Here is a 15,982-nt window from a genome sequence, read left to right as displayed (position 1 = left end):
GGAAGGCATACACAGCATCCTCCGGTGTCTGTGACAGCTGCCGGATACAGTAGGATGCTGTCTGTGCCGGCTTCTTCCCCACTAGAGCGGCGTGTGTCTTCAGTCTCCTGCGGGCCGCGCGGGATGACGTCATTTCATTGCGCACCGCCTGCAGGAGAAGACCGGCACAGAGGACCTGGGACAGAAGAGGACCTGGACAGCGTGGGAACGGAGGAAAGGTGAGAGGGATGTTTATTTTTTTTATTTGGGGGTTAACTAGGCTGCCAGGGACAAGACTGATGGGGGTTAACTAGTCCACCAGGGACATGACGGGGGTTAACTAGTCCACCAGGGACATGACTGATGGGGGTTAACTATTCCACCAGGGACATGACTGATGGGGGTTAACTAGTCCACCAGGGACATGACTGATGGGGGTTAACTAGGCTACCAAGCACATGCCTGATGGGGGGGATAACTAGGCTACCAGAGACATGCCTGATGGAGGTGATAACTAGGCTACCAGGGACATGACTGATGGGGGGGTTAACTAGGCTACCAGGGACATGCCTGATGGGGGGGATAACTAGGCTACCAGAGACATGCCTGATGGGGGGGGGTAACTAGGCTACCAGGGACATGCCTGATGGGGGTGATAACTAGGCTACCAGGGACATGCCTGATGGGGGGGATAACTAGGCTACCAGAGACATGCCTGATGGGGGGGGGGGGGGGATAACTAGGCTACCAGGGACATGCCTGATGGGGGGGGGGGATAACTAGGCTACCAGAGACATGCCTGATGGGGGTGATAACTAGGCTACCAGGGACATGCCTGATGGGGGGGATAACTAGGCTACCAGAGGCATGCCTGATGGGGGTGATAACTAGGCTACCAGGGACATGCCTGATGGGGGGATAACTAGGCTACCAGAGGCATGCCTGATAGGGGTGATAACTAGGCTACCAGGGACATGCCTGATGGGGGGATAACTAGGCTACCAGAGGCATGCCTGATGGGGGTGATAACTAGGCTACCAGAGACATGCCTGATGGGGGGGGGGATAACTAGGCTACCAGAGACATGCCTGATGGGGGTGATAACTAGGCTACCAGAGGCATGCCTGATGGGGGTGATAACTAGGCTACCAGGGAAATGACTGATGGGGGGTTAACTAGGCTACAAGGGACATGGCTGATGGGGGTTAACTAGGCTACCAGAGGCATCACTGGGGGGGGGTTAACTAGGCTACCAGGGACATGACTTGGGGGTTAACTAGACTACAAGGGGCATCACTGGGGGTTAACTACAATAGCAGGGTCATCACTGGGGGTTAACTACAATAGCAGGGGCACTGGGGGAACAATACTTTGCCTTGCCCCGTGTGCTGCAAACCCACGCTACTAACTGCCGCGCACAGTATGCGGCCCTCGAATGATTTTATTAATGCCCGACCCGCCCTCGACATGGAAAAGGTTCCCCACCCCTGTCCTAGAATATGCTGCCTGGGGAAAAAAAGGATCAGGTATAGTGAATGTCATCATATAGCTTCCCATTGGTTCAAAATATAGGGTCTGAAAATTACACATCCCTCTCTTTAAAGAGAACATGTGGATTATGCCGACCTGTCAAATCCTTCTTTCCCCCATGATATAGCAGTTATGGAACATATTTTCTTATATCTCTGTGTTGTGCTGCTCCTCAGTTATTCTTACTAGAATTGTATGACTAACCAAACCAAGTATCACCATTGGGAAGGTCACTACACAGTATGGCACTATTCAACCAAACCTGACGTTGCAAGACAGTGTAGGGATACTGCCCCAACTGGTAACACCCAGTTGGCTATTTAGTCATCATTTCTAGTAAGAATAAGGGAGGACTGGCAAAGACTTATAAGAAAAGATGCATCAGAATTATTTCATGGGCAGTATATGTATTTACTAAAGCAGACCCAGGTTCTCTATAAACATGCATTCTCAGCATAGGGAAGCTGGGGGAGCAGTCAGTGAAATGAATGAGTGCTCGGCTTACAGTTACCTTTCTCTATATCCAGTTTTAGCTTTAAAAAGAGTTGTCTCAGGAGAGATTGATGGCATATTGCAAAGATGTGCCATCAATGTCAAACCAACAGAAGTATTGTCTCTATGAACCTTGCCGATTGCCAGAACAAAGTGTCAGCAGGGTTACAAATGCTCAGCGCGGCTTTGTCTCCTGTCGCCTCAGTTCATAGTCGCAATGGTAAATGTGTGGCTGCACAGGAAAAGCTGGACAAAGCTGACTAGGGATTAAGTGGACATCACTCTCCAAGCACTGCAGCCACTTTATTCTAGTGATTGTCAGGGGTCATAGTGGTCAGTCCCCCACCAGGCATATCCTAGTGATCATTGTTTCTGGTGAGACACCAGTAGTGGTGACTGAACACACAGCCATTATTCTACTCTCTTGTACTTAGCTTATAACCTTTATATTACATATGGGCAGATTTGTGTATATTTTATTTATGCTCAACAAATTATTTTCTTTTCCACCAGCAAGAAGTTTTTAATTATATTCATAATATCTTGTCAATTCCTGGATACAGCCCGGAGGAGAAGCAGTCAACATGGGACAAAGCAATGAAACATATGGAGGTATGCCAGAATACGGCTAGATCAGTCTGAAAGAAGATGTCCACTATTGTAATGTAGTGTTTGCTTTAGCACTTCTTTGAGAGTTTCCCTTATTTGACTTTAATATTTGATATTTTTTCACATAGTTTCTTTTGGTTTAAATTCTTATTTCATCTACATTTTAAAGCTGGGTTCACACTATGTATATTTCAGGCAGTATTTGGTCCTCATGTCAGGTCCTCATAGCAACCAAAACCAGGAGTGGATTGAAAACACAGAAAGGATCTGTTCACACAATGTTGAAATTGAGTGGATGGCCGCCATATAACAGTAAATAACGGCCATTATTTCAATACCACAGCCGTTGTTTTAAAATAACAGCAAATATTTGCCATTAAATGGCGGCCATCCACTCAATTACAACATTATGTGAACAGAGCCTTTCTGTGTTTTCAATCCACTCCTTGTTTTGGTTGCTATACAGTCTCACAAATACAGCCTCAAATATACATAGTGTGAACCCAGCCTAAGTGTCATGCACACATTTTAAGTGTCTGTACACAGTTCTGCAGATTAAAGGGTTATCCAGCTCTACAAAAACATGGCCCCTTTCTTTCAGAAACAGTAGGACTCTTGTCTCCAGTTCAGGTGTGGTTTGCAGTTAAGAATTCTCCATTTACTTCAATGGAATTGGAGTAGCAAAATCTCATCCAAACTGGAGACAAGAGAGGTGCTGTCTCTGGGAGAAAGTGGCCATTTTTTATAGCGCTGCGTAATCGAGGCATTTAAGTGTGACGTCTTCTGTCACTTACCTTACCTCCATGCAGTCTGATCTTCTGATAGTGTTACAGGCAGGCTCTATCAGAAGATCACAAATTACACTGATCCCTGCTATGCTATGGCATAGCAGTGATCAGTGTAGAAAATCTAATGTATTAATGTAAAAGTCCCCTAAGGCGACTTATAAAGTGTTAAAAAAAAATCAATAAAAGTTTTAAAAAATGCCCCAAAGCCTCTCACCCAATAAAAGTGAAAATCGCCCCCCCCCCCTTCCCATTTTATACATAAAACACATAAAAATAATAAATTTAATTAACATATAATATACCTTAGCATGCGTAATCCGATCTATTAAAATAAAAGAATATTATTCCTGCACGGTGAACGGCATGAACAAAAGCGGTAAAAAACACTGAGATTGCTTTTTTAAAATTATATTTTATATATAAAAAATTAAGGGATCAATACTTCTGATCTAGAAAAAAATGTTACTAATAAAATCTAGAGGTCATGACCCCCCAAAAAAATGATGCCCCATACGACCCAGTAGGTGAAAAAATAAAAGCGCTTTAAGAGTCACAATAGGACCATTTTAAATATAACTATTTGCTAATTTTTTTTTTACTGCTAATAAAAATAGTAAAATGTTAGAAAACCTAGTAAACGTGCATATCGCTGTGTTCAGACTGACATATGCAATAAAGAAAAAATGTCAGTTTTACCGTAAAATGCATTACCTGAACACGGAACCCCCCAAAATTTGCGGAATTGCATTTTCCTTTTTCCCAGATTCACCCCATAAATGATTTTTGGGGTTCCGTCATTCATTTTATGCTTAGATTGCAAGATGCCATTACAATGTACACTTGTTTCTGGAAAAAAAAACAAGCCCTCACATAGCCCTCTCGGTGGAAAAATAAAAGAGTTATGGGTCTTAAAAGGCGAGGTGGAAAAAAAAAACGCAAAAGTGACAATTGGGCCGCTCCTTAAGGCCATTTCAGGCCCGGACTTAAGGGGTTAAATAACCTTCTATTGTTTCATAACATCATGTGCCAGAGGGTTCCACAGTCTCACTGCTCTGCCAGGAAAGAATTACCATCTTTGGTGTAAACAGATCACTAGAAAAATGTCTTGTCTTGTTAATTGTAATTATATCACCCCTAAAATACCCTTCTTTAAACTCAAAAAACAAAAATTTGATAGCTGTCTTGATACATCAGTCCCCACCAATTCCTTCTTCAGATGAGGTGTTAACAACGCTGGTTCAATTTCTGATTAATAGACCTTGTACTTGGAACCCACTGGGCATCTATCCACACCTGATAGACAGGAGCTCAGCCTTAAGGCCCTGCTTGCTGTTTGTGCTATTACATGCACCGACAGCAAGCGGGTAAGAGTGGGGGCGCCATGGGAAACCCATAGGACATGGCGGTGCTCCTGTTTAACAGAGTGATGGCCAGCAGACTGTTGCCATCGTTCTAGTTTCTTTCAACATGTTGAAAGACGAGGATCAGCTATTACGAGGAGCTATTACCCCAAGTGATAATCGGCCATAATGGCCCACATTTGTCCAAATATGGCCGATAATCACTTGGTGTGATAGAGTCTTTACAGATACGCTATAATTACCTTTTTACCTCAGGTTCCCCACCCACCTCCTGCATTTCAGCCATGTCCTTCTTCTATACAGATGCCCAAAATTGTACACAATATTTCATGTCTGTTCTCACTAATTATAAGGCACAGCCATGTTCTTATCCTTAGCATTTAATTTTACTTGGCAGCAACCGACTGGCACTGGTTGCTAAAGCCTATTTTACTGTCCACCGATACCCCCAAGTCTTTTTCAGTGCCAATTTTACTATTAAGACTATGTATCTACATTTTACTATTAACTTGCCTCAAAGAAAACATTACATCTAATTAACTTCCACATTAAACTATAGTATAAGTTCAATGAAGGTAAAGTATGTACTATCTATATTCCGAGTGCAGAAGCCATTTATATTTACATGTGATAATACTCTGTGTAAGTGCGGCCTGCTTGGGAACTAAAGTGCCTTTGTAATCCCATTTATTTTCTACTTCAAGTGGTTCTTTTATTTTAAAGAGCTTATGATCTTTCGGTATGTACTGAGAAGGGAATATTTTCAGAATATTATTACTTGTGATGTTGAAGTAAAGGACCCTTCAAAGTACACCGATAAATGAGAAATTGAAATGGTTACTTATAGCACGCTGTAGCATACATTTGTTTTCTAGGTACAATAACTGAATTGTGGACAACCCCAGGTATGTGGTTGTATACACTAAGGGTATGTTCACATGGAGCAAAAGCGGCAGAAATCCGCTGCAGAATGATGCCTGCCTCATTGTCACACAGTGTCTCTATGGGAGGGCTTGCGCGCCGCCGCTCCGCACATATCAATTCTTTGAGCAGACAGCTACAGAAGCGGAGGTACACAAGCCCTTCCATAGAGACACTGTGTGACAATGAGCCAGGCATGATTCCGCAGGGGAGAGATCCGCAAACGAATTCTGCCGCTTTTGCTCTCTGTGAACACACCCTAAGGGAGACATCTATCAAGACTGGCATACTCATAGGCCAGTCTTAAATAACGCCCTGCCCCCTTTTTTACTCAACTTTTTTTCGCCTCCTAGTAAAGCCGGCCGGCCCTGCTCCTGGAGCAGTTTTGCTCAACAAATGTACACCTGCTTCCAGCGAGCATGTATAAATCATGATAAATCTAGCACGGGAGGACGCCATGCCATCCCGTATCTCCCTCCTTTCCATGGCATATGGCAGAGGCGAATCTTAGTAAATGTCCCCCATATGACCACTTTATTGGAAGCACTTACTTAATAGCACATTGGATCTCCTTTGACCTTCAGCAGTTTAATGTGGCATAGATTGTACTGGGTGTTACAATCATTCTGTAGGAATATTGACTCTCACAGATAGGATGGGTTCTCCATATTGATGCACATTACATAGAGGTACTGACGTGCTTGAGATACGCTCAGCTCTAGCACTGACATGCTCTGAAGATGCCGTTCTGCCATGTCATAGAGCTGCTTTATAGGATTATGATTTGGGGACTGTGTAGGTCAGAGAAAGAAATCTCACTGACATGTGCCTAGAACTTTATACAATCCTCATGGATGGTGCATTATGCTGCTGAAAGTGGTAGACAGGTACCGTAAGGGGATGAACTTGATCAGCTATAATGCTTAGGTAAGCTCTACTGTCTAATTCATTTTACAGTAATTTGGTTTCTCTTTTCCCTCTCTAGGAACTGCTAACCCTGAGTCCAAGTAAAGCGGCTGATTTGGTGTGCACCCACTTTAGTGAACAGCTGGAGGAGATCATCGGAAAGCTGCAGGTATTGGAAGCATTTAAAGACATTATACCGATTACTTCCAATATAGCGCTTTTAGGCTATGTCATAAAATACGACCGTAATTTAGAGGTAAAAATGCATTATTATATTCAATATAATAATGCTCTCCATTGTCATCAATGGAAAATTAGCAGGCAGTGCACAAGCCATATAGATTAAAACTGTAATTGATTACAACCATCCAAACAATGAACATACTCATTATTTACTACCTGTTTTTGCTAAATATGTCTGTTTTTTCATCTGTTCACACATTGTTTTATTTTCACGTAAAATTACAGTTGTATTTAGCTTTTTTTTTTTTTTACTGTGTGTGAACCTTGCCTTATAGTGACATGTTTACTATGTTTTCTATGTAACTATACCAGTAAGCTAGCAAAACATGAGAGACATGCCAAAAGTTTTGATCGGTCAGGGTCTACGTGTTCAGACCGTGACCAATTGGGAGAACAAACTCAGCGCTGTCCTCTCCCAGCTCTGTGTCACATTAGGAGACGCCAGTATAATGGAAATCCATGGGGCACGTCTCCTCACATAGCAGGGAGAGGATCATGTGACCCTGATAGGTCAGGGTCTAAACACTCAAACAGATTCTTTCTTTCTCCCTAGTGTACCCCTGTAAGCCCCGCTCGTCTGATGGGTGGGGGTGCGGCAAGGTAGGAGGAGACATCGCCTTCTCCTGCACCAGATTCATCATGATTTACACATGCTTGAAAGCGTAAATAACGATACAAAAGTACACCTGCTCCCGAGCGTATGCTGGGGAAAAGGAGATGGGGCTTTATTTAAGACTGGTGTACGAGTACATCAGTCTTGATAAATGTCACAGTGTTAATAAATCGGCCCCTTGGTGGCAATTAGTTTTTTTTCTCCTTTTGTGGTGTTTTTAGTTAGTGGTAATAAGAATTACTCACTTAAGGGTGGTGGCTGTGCAAGGAATCGACCACTATTAGGCCTTATTCACACGTCAGATCCGAGGCCACGGACAATTTTAGGGCCCATTAAATCCTATGTGTGCATTCCCACCATCCATGCCGTGGTCCCTACCATGAAAAGGACAGATCATAGTGCGGATCGCGGCACGGATGCCTCTTTCTGCCCCTATCTTCCACCCCTCCTGTCACCAATCCTGTCTCTCCCCAATCCTGTCACCTGCTCCCATTTCCTCTGCTCCTGTCACCCCCCCATCTCCCCCACTCCTGTCTCTCACCACTCCTATCTCCCCCACTCCTGTCACCTGCTCCTGTCACCGCTCCTGTCTCTCCCCGCTCCCATCTTCCCCACTCCTGTCACCGATTCTGTCTCTCCCCACTCCTGTCACCCGCTCCCATCTCCCCTGCTCCCGTCACCGCTCCTGTCTTTCCCTGCTCCAGTCATGTGCTCCCATCTCCCCTGCTCCTGTCATCGCTCCTGTCTCTCCCTGCTCCCATCTTCCCCACTCCTGTCACCGCTCCTGTCTTTCCCCACTCCTGGCACCCGCTTCCATCTCCCCTGCTCCCGTCACTGCTCCTTTTTCTCACCGCTCCTGTCTCTCCCTGCTCCTGTCATCTGCTCCCATCTCCCCTGTTCCTGTCACCGCTCCTGTCTCTCCCCGATCCTTTCACCCCCTCCCATCTCCCCTGCTCCCGTCTCTCCCCACTCCTGTGACCCGCTCCCATCTCCCCTGCTCCCGTCACTGCTCCTTTTTTTCCCTGCTCTGATCTCCCCTGCTCCCGTCTCTCCCTGCTCCAGTCATCTGCTCCCATCTCCCCTGCTCCTGTCATCGCTCCTGTCTCTCCCTGCTCCCATCTTCCCCACTCCTGTCACCGCTCCTGTCTTTCCCCACTCCTGTCACCGCTCCTGTCTTTCCCCACTCCTGTCACCCGCTCCCATCTCCCCTGCTCCCGTCACTGCTCCTTTTTTTCCCTGCTCTGATCTCCCCTGCTCCCGTCTCTCCCTGCTCCAGTCATCTGCTCCCATCTCCCCTGCTCCTGTCATCGCTCCTGTCTCTCCCTGCTCCCATCTTCCCCACTCCTGTCACCGCTCCTGTCTTTCCCCACTCCTGTCACCGCTCCTGTCTTTCCCCACTCCTGTCACCCGCTCCCATCTCCCCTGCTCCCGTCACTGCTCCTTTTTTCCCCCCACTCCCATCTCCCCTGCTCCTGTCTCTCCCTGCTCCTGACATCTGCTCCCATCTCCCCTGCTCCTGTTACCGCTCCTGTCTCTCCCCGCTCCTTTCACCCCCCCCCCCCATCTCCCCCGCTCCCGTCTCTCACCACTCCGATCTACCCCGCTCCTGTCACCGCTCTTGTCCCCATGCTTGGAGATTACAAGGACAAGTAGAGGTAAACAGTAAAGATCGTGCAGCTGATCAGTACAGATGACAGGAATTGGACCCCAGCTGATGTAATATTCATGGCCTATCTGGAGGATAAACCTGTTAATAAACTGGGACAGTCTTCCATGCCTCCTTGTGCAGGTTATGGCTAGGTTATATTCTTAATTTGACCTTTATGAGATCCTGTCCTTGACCAAGTACTATATTTGAAACAGTTTTACTGTATTTACCCAGTTGACATCTGAAGTATATTATGATTGTTCTCTGTTTTCCATTATGGGTATATATTTGTAGGGTATTCACAGACAGGAATCCTACTGATATCACACAACCCTACGTTTACATGTTTAAGTTGATGTTTAGAACAAAGTAAAACATTTTGTAGATTTTTTTTGTCTATCAGCAGGGTGCTATGCATTTGCATCTTTCTGTAGACTATCTTGAGAATAGGACATACGACTACTGTATGTATTAACAGGCACTGATTGCAAAGCGTCCCCAGCATATTCTGCCTTGTGTTTGATGAAAGATGAAAGTACGGAGATGTATTTACCAGCCTCGGCTTCGTGTCTCTGCTCCTGCACCTCTAACCAGTTCAATGGTATCATCTCTGCTGGCGGACACTTAATGAGTTCATTAGCACATTCTCCACAAAGGCGGGCTCCGTCTTCCTGACCTGCACCACGCAAAACCTTTCAATCACTTGTCTCAGAACCTTGCATCTGGGTGGTCATCATTGTTTGGTTCTTTGCCAGCTCTGAGGCAGGCACATTCCACACTTTTCTAGAGACTCCTTTGACAGAAACACAGACAAGACATGTAACCATCTTCATTATATGTAAAACTGCAAGCCAAATAAAAGGCTCCGAGTCTGTATTCCGAGTATTAAAGTCACTGTGGTTTTAAAGTGTCACTGTCATTATAACTTTCAAAATTTAAATCATCAGGGAATGTGATATAAAGCAGGTTTGCAATTTATATATATATATATATATATATATATATTTTTTTTTTAATTATGCTTAAAAACAAAGCTATACTTACCAGAAATCCAGGCCCAGATTTGGTCTTGTGCTGGTTTAACAAAGGAAACTAAACACAGAATGTCCCGATGATCTGCACTCACAGAGAAGGCAGTGGTTTGATTGACAGACACATTGAGCCATGACACTCTGTATTGGCCGGGACTTCCTCTTTTTTCAACCAGCACAAGACTAAAAATGTGCCTTCAGGAGACTGGACCTGGATACAGGTAGGTATAGCTTTGTTTTACAGCATGATAACTAAAAAAATAATGTAAATTGTCAACTTTATATCACTTTAATCTACTGCTGATTTAGATTTATAACAATAATGCTCATTTACCCTCCTACTTCACCACTACAATGCTCCAAACTTTTTAATTTTCTGTTTTGATTTTCTTTAAACATTTAAAAAGTACAAACATTAGAGAGGACCTGTTGTCAATATAAACAGTTACATTTTTACACTATTTTGTGGCCCTGATTCCTGCAGTGTGTTTGTTTTGGTTTTCTCCATTTTCAAGATAAATGGATTTTACTATTTGGTTTACTATCTGCCCTTTGCTTTCAAATGAACTGGTGCCAGAGATTTGTAATTCACTTCTATTAAAAAAAAATCTCAAGTCTTTCAGTACTTATCAGCTGCTGTATGTCCACAGGAAGTGATATTCTTTAAATCGACTGTACCCACAATCTGACCCCCCAGACCACTTGTACCTTCGGATAGCTGCTTTAAATCCAAGATCTGTCCTGCAGTCCATTCGGCAGGTGATGCAGTTATTGTCATAAAAATTTACTTTTAAAATTGCAGCCCCATGCCCAATGGGCGTATCTGTGCCCTAACTTTGCACCACCCCCTCCGTCCCTCCTCCCCACCCTCCTCATCATTAGAAATGCCACTGGAACATTTACTTTTGTTTGAACATTGCACAGGTGTCTTAATGATCCAGGCTGTGTGCTGTGGGAACACAGGTGGTGAATAATAGGCAATCTGCCTGGAGCATTCCTAATGATGAGGAGGGCGGGGAGGAGGGTCGGAGGGGTGGTGCAAAGTTAGGGCACAGATACTCCCGTAGGGCACTGAGCTGCAATTTTAAAAGTAATGTTTTATGACAATAACTGCATCCCCTGCCAAACGGACCACAGGACAGATCTTGGATTAAAAGCAGCTATCTGAAGGTACAAGCAGTTTGGGGGGTCAGGTTGTGGGTACAGAGTCGCTTTAATCTGACACAGTACTCTCTGCTGCCACCTCTGCCCATGTCGGGAATTGTCTAAAGTAGTAGAAAAACCTCAATAGAAAACCCATAGAAAACCTGTCCTGCTCTCCAGACTTTAAAGAATAACACTTCCTGCAGGACATACAGCTGCTCATAGGAACTGAAAGACTTGAGATTTTTTGATAGCAGTTAATTATCTCACACTTTTTCATTTTATTTGGAAAAAAATAAAAAATTGGGGAGTCAAACTACCCTATTTGTCAATTCTGACCTGTTTCACTTTTTCTGGTTATAGCTCAGGGATGCTTTAACTTTTCCATGTGATTCTGAAGGCAAGGGATGTTTCCAGATGCAGTATCATTAAGACATAAAAACCCAACGGTGATGGATGTTGAATACAAAAAAACCTGCTCATCTATGGAGGGTTCTTTTAACAGAGAGTGAATAATGTGCTGCTGCAGAGTATCTCTACTATTCCTTTTCCACAGAATTGTGTCTATTTTGAACTTTGGTTTGTAGCCATTGGTTCCAACCTGGAGTAAAAGGAGGACTTCTCCTTTAGGCAACGCTTCAGGTAGAAACCGTCTGAGAGAGGGTCATGTGACGAAGTTCCTTACATCCTTGACATGTTACTCACTAGGATTGGCAGTACAAAACAGTATTAACCCTTGCACAGCCGCAGTAACAAAGTACTAGCAGTGTTTAGCAGTTTGAGAATCAAAATGACAGTGTATACAACTCATGATACCCAGACATTTTGACAGAAATTTTGAGCCACACAACAACTTTATACTAGCTGGGATACATGTGCAATAGTAAATCTTGGTGACGGGAAGAGCAGTGAGGCATTGGCTATGGTTTGTTCCATACACCAGGGCGTCTGTGCTTAGTGAGAGCTTTCATGGAATTTTCATAACTTCTTTCAAGTTTTGTAAGTTGAGTGCAGCAGAAGCTCCTCTGGATAACATCATCAAAAACAGTCCGACCCTTTGGAACAGCAGATTTTTTGGTGCTTGGTCCAGTGAAAAATGCTTTTTATTGTTGGTGGTTTGTGCCACCTGGGCAGGGCTACATGTCCGCAGCGAAACTTAACCCTGCCCACAGCACCACAGTAGGACCTGCCCCTCTGTTCCAGCATCTGGGTCTAGGCCCTGCCCCCTTGGCGCCCATTGGAATAGGTCGATCTAGAGGGGGTAGGGCCAAGACCAATGGGTCTAGAGGGGGTCGATCTAGAGGGGGTCAGCCCTTTCCAATGGCTGTTGAGAGGGTGAGGCTTAGAGGCCAATGACAGAGGGGCGTAGCCTACAACGCAGGTGTGGGTGGCGCTAAGTGGTGCTGCGGACATGAAGCCCCGCCCAGATGGCACAAACCACCAATGATGAAAAGCATTTTTAACTGGACTTACTACCAAGAAATCTATTAAAAGTATTAAAACTGCAGAATTTAGGCTTCACAGCTGTGTAGAGAAGTCCTAATACAGAAAGGGGGTGACAGTGTCACTTTAAAGGTTCAGAAAGCGGCCATAGGGGTGGGCCTTTAAATAGAAGTAAATGAGTGTACTGTTTTGTGAGCTTTAAAAGGGCCCCACTGTGAAAAGGAGCCGAAGCGTGTTGCTTTTTATGGAATAAATCTCTGCGGTATGAGTGGCGTCTTTAAATACTGGGTCCTGTTAGAAGTCCAGTTGTTACACAAATCTCCAGCGCTGATGTTCCAAGGGGTCTGACTTTTCTTGCTGGCATTATCCAGGTGAACCTCTGCTGCACTCAGGTTCCTACACCTAGTCGCTGACTACGGTGCCTCTGGCAAACTGTGGTGATGTTTTTGTTCTCTAACACCTTCCTTAGTATTGTGCCCATCGGTTGCACAACCACTGTGGGTGATGGTGTTTTTTTTCTACTGTGTTGTGTGCACCAACTGTGGAAATCTCCATACCACACCATATAACCCCCCCTCCCCACACACACACACACACATACTTATTTTTGCAGGTTTTGTCAGTTCCATTTTGTACTTTAGTAATATGTGGATTTTCGCCAAATGACAAACCCAGCATTGCCTTTGCTTTCTGTAGCACCTTAGTAATGATTCCCAGCCTAATCAACATAGTGTGAATATGTGTATACTTTATGTTGTGCCTTATAACCTCCTTGGTGTGATTAACATCTATGCTATACCAAGTAGTGTCAGGTATATTGAGACTAACACAATGTTGTTCTAATTGCAGGATTCGTTTTTGCTTTTCCAGTTTCTCAAAAGCCTTTTGGATCCAAGGTTTGTATAAAACATGTATTTGTCTCTCTATCTTCACACATGCTTTAAGGGGAATCTGTCAGCTCGATATCATGCACAGAGCTGCAGATAGTAAGATAAACAGATGATACTTTCTCTTGGCTGATGTCTATTTTGAAAGTTACCCCATCATATTTTCTAAGCTCAAGAGTCTTGGAGGCCGTGCTGAGCTTTAGAATGCACACCGCTTCCCTCCCCCACCCACTCGTACAGGGCAGGGAGGTATTGGGAGGGAGAAAACATGCCTGCTGCAGCTTAGCATAGCCTCCAAGGTTCGTGAGCTTAGAAGGAAACATGATTTTATAATTTTACAAGCAGCAATCAGCTAAGAAAAAGGTGTAATTAGTTCTATGATATAGACCTGACCCATTTTGTGATTTAAGGCTTTTCCCAGGTATTGGTTGCAGTTATCTTGTATTGAGTGGGTTTTATATTTAAGCATTATTTTTTTAACTGCATATGACACAACAGGATATGCCAACACTGACTGCTTTATTATCACTTGCCAAACAACTTCAGCAACTCATGGGCAGAATTACCCAACCCCTGTGTAAAATCTGTATTATCAGTGCTGGTTTAAATCTTATCTCACAGAGGGTGCCACCAGGGGGAGCTTAAGAGCCTACCTCATACTGCTTATCAATTTAACTCTTGTACCTTGCAGTTAGGAAAATATAGTAAATTTGACTTAAAGGGAACCTGTCACCCCCCGTGCCGGGGTGACAGGCTCCCGACGGGGGGTTAGAGCCCCCTATACTCACCTAATCCCGCCGGGTCCCGCTTCTGGAGGTGGTCGGGTGATGAAGATCTCAGCCGCTGCAGCCCGGAGCGCGCGCTGAGAGATGAGTCCAACACCCATAGAGAATGACAGGAGAGTCCAGCGCTCCGTCATTCTCTATGAGCGTTGGACTCATCTCTCAGCGCGCGCACCGGGCTGCAGCGGCTGAGATCTTCATCACCCGACCACCTCCAGAAGCGGGACCCGGCGGGATTAGGTAAGTATAGGGGGCTCTAACGGGGGGTCGGGAGCCTGTCACCCCAGCACGGGCGGTGACAGGTTCCCTTTAATAAATCTCTTGTGTATTTGTGTTTATTTGTAGGGATGGAGCTCAGCTAAGCCCCGAGTTTTTACAGAACCAGCCGCATATCACAGAACACTTCATAGATCTTATGTGTCAATATGACCCTAGTAATGTGACTCAAGTTCTGCAGATACTGGAACACTACAGATTGGAGGAGACTATTGAGGTCAGAACATTACAAACTGTCTCATAAAAGGAAATTATTATTGCTGAGATTAACTTCTTTTCAAGATCTTTTTCGATTTCTTTTATGATTACAGATTGCCCAGAAGCACAATAACCATGAGACATTGGCCTATCTCTTGGAGAAGAAGGGGGATATCCAGGCTGCTTTCCAAGTCATGCTTACGGTAACTAGAATGGCACTGCCTATAACCAGCAATAACCTTTTGGGTTAGTTTTCATGGCTGGCTCCAACTCCGGCGAATTTCTTTTTAGCTTAAATAACACACATTACAAAGTTATATAATTTTGAATAGACTATCTAGCCCTCCCATTCAAACATATTGAAGGCAGGATTTGGCGCTGAGTCCACGTGGACTCCCTACGCCGATTCCATAGTGTGAACGGGGCCTCAGATTGAATTGGGAGAAGCATGTGGCTGAATGCTTCTCCCCCAGTCTCACTGTGCTCCTCCCAGCATATTCTAACAATCAGTGGGCGTCTGAACTCCCTGATCAATCAAAATTTTTAACTTGTCTTTGTGACATATCAAAAGCTTTTTTGACTGAAAGAAACACTTTAAATGTGTGTGCTTGTAGCCTCGGGAATAAGAGATTAGGGGCTTACTGCGTAATTTTTTTATGATTTAGTTAATTGTATAAATGTATGCAGTGAGCTCTCCAGTACCCTCTAGTGTAAATAGATTGTTGAAATTATAAAGGTGTAATTCAGCAGATAAAATTTATCACCTATGTATAACCTATTTATATTGTCATCTGTGCTTCTAATTGCTGCCATAGTACACCTTGATGGTGCCATAGTACACCTTGGTGGTGCCATAGTATACCTTGATGGTGCCATAGCCCACCTTGCTGGGTGGCAACACGTGTCAAGATGGTGCTTAACATTTCATCATCTTTCCTGGTTTTGCATAAATTTCTAGAAACAATGTTTCAATTGTGTTGCCATTGGCAAGACTAGTCTCTATACAATATAAATCTTTAGTATCTCCTTACCTTGACTTAACTGGAGCATTGTTCCTGTAGTCCCAAATCATCCTGTAAAGCCAAATACCTACCTTTCGGATGAGGAGAAGTTTTGTCGGCTACGTATAATA

General features: G+C 44.3%; 1 protein-coding gene and 1 long non-coding RNA gene across 3 annotated transcripts in view; one reads left to right on the top strand and one right to left on the bottom strand.

Moving 5' to 3' along the window:
- The window catches only part of LOC138800969 (uncharacterized), a 101,587-nt gene that overhangs the window by 23,784 nt on the left and 61,821 nt on the right, over positions 1–15,982 (bottom strand). The window lies entirely within an intron of this gene.
- Positions 1–15,982, top strand: part of VPS8 (VPS8 subunit of CORVET complex) — a 129,650-nt gene that overhangs the window by 79,943 nt on the left and 33,725 nt on the right. For both annotated transcript variants that reach the window (XM_069983279.1, XM_069983281.1), the window contains exons 33-37: positions 2,515–2,613; positions 6,666–6,755; positions 13,557–13,603; positions 14,722–14,869; positions 14,964–15,053. In XM_069983279.1, coding sequence (XP_069839380.1) covers positions 2,515–2,613; positions 6,666–6,755; positions 13,557–13,603; positions 14,722–14,869; positions 14,964–15,053 — 474 coding nt within the window. The remainder of the gene's footprint in view (positions 1–2,514; positions 2,614–6,665; positions 6,756–13,556; positions 13,604–14,721; positions 14,870–14,963; positions 15,054–15,982) is intronic.

The sequence above is a fragment of the Dendropsophus ebraccatus genome, chromosome 9, assembly GCF_027789765.1.
Source record: "Dendropsophus ebraccatus isolate aDenEbr1 chromosome 9, aDenEbr1.pat, whole genome shotgun sequence".
NCBI classification, from domain to species: Eukaryota; Metazoa; Chordata; class Amphibia; order Anura; family Hylidae; genus Dendropsophus; species Dendropsophus ebraccatus.
Note: the sequence above shows the minus strand (reverse complement) of the source record. Positions and strands in the feature narration are given on the sequence as shown.